At 37.6% G+C, this 5,487-nt stretch overlaps 2 protein-coding genes across 3 annotated transcripts; one reads left to right on the forward strand and one right to left on the reverse strand.

Annotated features, from left to right (window-relative positions):
• The first annotated feature begins 820 nt into the window (after positions 1 to 820).
• mTerf5 (mitochondrial transcription termination factor 5) lies at positions 821 to 2,992 on the forward strand. Its single transcript, XM_017626509.1, has 4 exons — positions 821 to 1,213; positions 1,278 to 2,256; positions 2,322 to 2,546; positions 2,620 to 2,992. Exons 1-4 carry the CDS (start codon positions 1,003 to 1,005, stop codon positions 2,933 to 2,935), a joined length of 1,731 nt encoding a protein of 576 aa, XP_017481998.1. The 5' UTR covers positions 821 to 1,002; the 3' UTR covers positions 2,936 to 2,992.
• Positions 2,993 to 3,931: 939 nt separating this feature from the next.
• Trm7-32 (tRNA methyltransferase 7-32) lies at positions 3,932 to 5,366 on the reverse strand. 2 transcript variants are annotated; one of them, XM_017626512.1, is made up of 4 exons: positions 5,258 to 5,366; positions 5,071 to 5,198; positions 4,357 to 5,012; positions 3,932 to 4,282 (listed from the first exon to the last, which is right to left on the reverse strand). In XM_017626512.1, exons 2-4 carry the CDS (start codon positions 5,189 to 5,191, stop codon positions 4,091 to 4,093), a joined length of 969 nt encoding a protein of 322 aa, XP_017482001.1. In that variant the 5' UTR covers positions 5,192 to 5,198; positions 5,258 to 5,366; the 3' UTR covers positions 3,932 to 4,090. The 2 variants fall into 2 exon arrangements, with proteins under 2 accessions (XP_017482001.1, XP_017481999.1); XM_017626510.1 differs by having other exon boundaries at positions 5,071 to 5,358.
• Between the last annotated feature and the right edge of the window lie 121 nt (positions 5,367 to 5,487).

Genomic DNA, 5,487 nt, shown 5'->3' on the forward strand with positions numbered 1-5,487 from the left:
ATAAAGAATAATTTAACACAACGGCATGATTTATAGAAGAATTTGCATAATAAAAATGATTTTTCATGCGTTCAACAATTTCGCGGTTTTCTCCGTTCTCTTCGTTGTTTACTTCTTACAACAAAGATGGCGTCGAGATTTCAACAGCTAGAAAATAACTTTTTTCTTTCTTTCCTTAAGGCGTGATCTTGTGTCTTTCGTTCATGCGAGTCCGAGGAATACGGGATTGCACCACGATCCAGTTGCCAGTTGCTCTCAGCTCGATTGGCGCAATCTTGTATTCTATCATTCTTGGGATTGCACCTTATACAAGGTGTGCTGTCAAATCAGTAAAAGCAAAAACAAGACATGAACCAAAAAGACAAGATCACGCGGGCAGGAGTAGCCCGTTAGAATCGCATTAAGGAAAAAAGTTGAACGATTTTGACATTAGCCGTTTATTTACATTTCTTCGTTCTTTACAATTTGGTGGTGGCTTTTTACTGCAATTTTCTTCATTTTCGCTTGTGACAACGTGTGTACACATAAGATAAAGAATAATTTAACACAACGGCATGATTTTTAGAAGAATTTGCATAATAAAAATGATTTTTCATGCGTTCAACAATTTCGCGGTTTTCTCCGTTCTCTTCGTTGTTTACTTCTTACAACAAAGATGGCGTCGAGATTTCGGCAGCTAGAAAATAACTTTTTTCGTTCTTTCCTTCCCGCGTGATCTTGTGTCTTTCGTTCATGAAAAACAAGATACATGTAAGGCGCAGAAATCAGCTGATTTTACAGCACCACCTTGTATAAATTCGCCTTGAAACACTTCATTTTGACCAAGGCGAATTTAGTAGGAAGTATAAATTCGCCTTGCCTTGTACCGAATCTAAAAATCACAACAAAAAAGCAATAATGGATAACACGCAAGGAAATAAAAACAGCTGTTGCGAAAACAAATGGGATATAAATCCTTCTGGCTCTTATCTAGATTAAAACTTTTCAAACTTAATTAAAATTATGTTGCGAAACAACCAGAAAAGCATAACTCGTTTGTTCGGACACTTTGAAGGGATGTTCCAACGCAACTTTGCTTCGAACATCCGTCGAAGTAGCAAGTCCATGACGTCAAAGAACAACATTCACGCCGTCTCCCCACCAGAAAGTGCTAATGGACTAGAAGTGCCTCAGGAGGAGCCAGTGAACGCACACTATTTAAAATGCCAAATAGGTAAGTGGAGTAGACTACAACGTTGGCTTATAACTAAAAACCTTCTTTTGTAATAACTATTCAGGCTCCACTCATCGTAGATGGAATGCCGTACTAGAAAAGCATCCAGAATTGAAAACCGTTAAACGACAAGACGCAGTTAACACAGCCAATGCTTTGAAGAGGTTAAATTTTGATGTCGAAACAATACTCACAAAGCCATTAATGCTATATCAAAATGCCCTAACAGTCGAGAATCGTTACCAAGTTCTTCATGAGTGTGGTTTTCAACCCATCACTCTGGTGTTGTTGTCGAAATACATAACTGTTTTAAATAAGACAGTTTCTATGTTGAAATCCCATGGATATATCCCATTCGAGTCAAATGTATTGGAAAACTTATGTAACAGTTTCAATGATCTGGAGCTACCCGCCGAAAGATTTAAGGATTTAAACGAAGCAATACATTTAAAATATTTTCGAGAATGCATACTTAATGCATATCTGCGGCAACGTTTAGATACGAACGACAACGACATTAAAAAACTATGGCAAGTGTACCACCGTGTGCGCCACCGCAGTTTCAAATCAGTCCAATCAGTAGTGCAGGTGCTGCTCGAAGATCTACGATTTCCAAAAGAGCGTATAATTAAAAATGCTTACCTATTATATGGTGATGCGGATAATATTCGACGCATTATCAAAGAAATTGTAAGCATAGATGGGCAGGATATGCGCGATATTGTCTATCGACGTCCGAAGATATTAATGTCTTCCTGTGATGGATTGTTGAAAACACTTGAACATGTAAAAGCGTATGGCATTTCTGAATCGGCAGTCACAAAATGTTTGGAAATATTGACACTTGGATCGGATACAGTATTGGAACGACTGAAAGACCTGCACACCATTGAGGAATTCAAAGTGTTGGGCACCAACCCACGTGTACTTCGGCTGGTACATTACCAAAACAAAGCTCGTTTGCGCCTAGAATACCTGAATCAGCTAAAGGTGCGTTGTGCCTCGTTACACATTTTATCAGGGGGCTCGGAAAAGTTTGCCAAGTATGTTGTGCCTACGTATCTTAAAAAAAATGTTATCCTTATAACATTTTTCTTTGCTTTTACAGATTTGCACGCGAGGGAACCGATCGCACTAAAGGCCGTGATGTTGTAGTTTATTTGGCAAACATTTTGAAGAAAGACGAAAATGATGTGCGCACATTACTTGCAAGACATCCAAATTGGTGTCACATACCGGTGTTGCAACTAAAGCAGTGTTTTGATTTTTTACAATCGAAAAAGTTTCCAATATCGGCCATTTATGATAACATCCACGTATTATTATACCCCATGTAAGATTTAACATTTTCAGAATATCTCTTAAAAAAAAAAAAAAATTAATTTGCAAAATTTCCTAATTCGCAGACAACGGATAGAAGAGAAGCTTATGCAACTACAAAACCCAGAAGTTCTGGAAGAATTACAACTGCCGGTGAACAGCATTTTTTATTTGGATAACCATGAAATGCTCACACTCATTCTTTACTTAATCGAATGCGAATTCCATTTTACTGGAGATGGCATTTGGACGGAACAACAAACTCAACCTGTGGAGAACTTTAACAACCTACTGCCTGATTTTCCTGAGGGCCTAAACAAAGTCTATAAATACGGAATTAAACCCGCCGAAAGCAGCAGTTCCACAGTACAAAGATCCGACTCAGTAACTGTGCAAAATTGAAAAGGTGTAAATATTAAACTTACAGATACATATGTACTATGATCGAAGTAAACGAAAGACATCGGTGTCTTATATTTCTACCATTACTTTTTAAAATACAAGGCACTGCTACTTTGCACTCACGCGATTTTGATCGCGATAACAAGTGCGAATATGTATGAAACTACTATATTCGATTTGGAACGCTCGCATGCCGACCATACGCGTTTACATAGATGTTTGATGTATATATACATATGTTTAAGTATGTATGTATATGATATTATATCCAGGCCGATTCTGAACAGAAACTTCCCGGGAGTTTTCTCTCTTATCCTTTACTCCCATCATGAATAAAAATTCCTTGAGGATTTTTTATATTTAATGGCGGAGTTGAGCTCTCAAAAACTCTTTCCGAAGTTCGAATTTCCTCCTCAAAAGTTTTCGGGGGAAATGCTACTCCTGGGTGTTATTATTGGGGGATTTCTTTCTCGGCAGAAACAAATTCCCGGAGAACAATCTCCCCGGGAGTATTAAGAATTGGCATGTATGTATCAGCCCAATTCTTAATATTCCCGGGGAGTTTGTTCTCCGGGAATTTGTTTCTCCCGAGAAAGAAATCCTCCAATATTTAGCACCCAGAGATATCATTTTCCCTGCACATTTGGGAGGAGGAAATTTGAACTTCGAAAAAGCTGTTTGACACTTTTGACAGCTCATTTTATTAATATTTTAATTTAATATAAAAAATCCTCTGGAAATGTTTATTCATGATAGGAGGAAAGGGGAACGAGAGAAACTCCCGGGAATTTTCTGTTCAGAAATGGCCTGTATATGTATTTGATTTTTTAACCGACTTCAAGAAAAGGTAAAGGTTATCAATTCGACGGAATGTTGTTTTTTATTTTGTGTATGTTACCGCATAACTTTGGACCACGTTAACCGATTTCTCTAATGCTTTTTTTTAGAGAAAAGGTGTTACCTCGCAGGTGGTCCCATACTAATTTGAGAATTGAAGTCGTTTTTTTTTGCCTAAAAATTATTTGTTTTGTTGAAACAAATATGTATAAGTATTTATGATTATATGATGCCCAAGAACACAAGTTTAGTGGAAGATATTTCTATTAAGAGCCAGACACATTTAACCTTAAATGCTATTCATCGGAACATGTACATTCACTTCAACTCTGGATCGTCATTTGATACTGCGGGTTCTGATTCAGTGACATCTGCTTCATCGTCATGCTTAACAGTGATGGCTGTATGTTTAATAGAACAATTTTTAAGTTTGTCCAATATTTCTTTGTAAGCAGGAGAAATAGGTTTTTGAACTACTTCTCTGTACGTGTACTCCGAATCCTCATTTAGCTTTACATAAGTAAGAAATCGGTTACATTAATTTTATATACATCAAATAGAGCTATTTTTGTCTCAATACTCACATTCAAACTGTACGACATATCCGAATCGAAGCCTCTTAGATCACCGCACACAACAAACGGTATAAGTTTTTGATTTACTTTCGAGTCGGTTGCATTAACTATCATTTGCACATCGTCGACCATAGGATTGATCATTTGTGGAATGTAGCCATCTGGACATCGATAGTTTTGGCACACGACAAACGCTTCAATACTAGAATTACGCGAGCTTGCAGGTTTGGCAATTGATACTTTCTCGAAGAATATGCGCAACTGGGAGTAAAGTAAACTTGTGTCTTTACCGCGGAAAATCTTAGCCACGAAATTTCCTCCAGTCATTAGCACGTGTGTGGTTATACTAAGTGCAGCTAGCAGCAACTGGCTTTGAATGTATTCGTCGATATCATGTAGACCAGTAACATCAGGTGCGCCATCACAAATAACCAGCTGTGCCTTTTGTGATTCACCACCAAAATGGTCAATTATTGCCTGGGCAGTGCTTAATTTTGTTATATCACCTTGAAGCTGCGTAACTCCAGGCAATGGTGCCATTGCTTGCAAATCTACTGCGATAATTTTGACCTCCTCATTGTTAGTACGATTTTCATAGAGACGTTTGGAAAGCACCTGCGTCCAGCTACCAGGTGCAGCGCACAAGTCTACAGCGCGTGTGACATCTTGTAAACAAAGAAATTCTGTGTAAAAATTATGAAAAGGAAACCATTGCAACAATACCTTTCAAAATGTGGAACTTTTCATCGATCTGCAAAAGTTTAAAAGCGCTCCGAGCTCTCCAGCCCTCTTCTTTGGCTAGTCGATAGTAAATGTCTCGCTTGTCTTTAGATGTTTTTCCCATTCTAAAGCTTCACGTCGATTTATTAAATTTTCACTATTTTACTTATTTCTTTTCATACAGTTTTACCTTTTATTTTTTATTGACTTTGCATTTTTTAGATTACATACGTCTTTTCCTCTTTCGCAATAAAATAGAACTGGAGAAACATCGATGGAAACGATACATCGACTATTTAAACATCAAATTAGTCTGTTCCAATAGCAGTCCGGTTTACAGGATTTAGTCAGAACTTACAGGAAGTCGTTCCTATTGACATAAAACCTGTAAGTGGGAACACATTTGAGAGAGTAACTGAG

This window comes from Rhagoletis zephyria, unplaced genomic scaffold, assembly GCF_001687245.7.
Source record: "Rhagoletis zephyria isolate East Lansing unplaced genomic scaffold, Rhagoletis_zephyria_1.1 Rzeph_scaffold_04655, whole genome shotgun sequence".
Taxonomy (NCBI): domain Eukaryota; kingdom Metazoa; phylum Arthropoda; class Insecta; order Diptera; family Tephritidae; genus Rhagoletis; species Rhagoletis zephyria.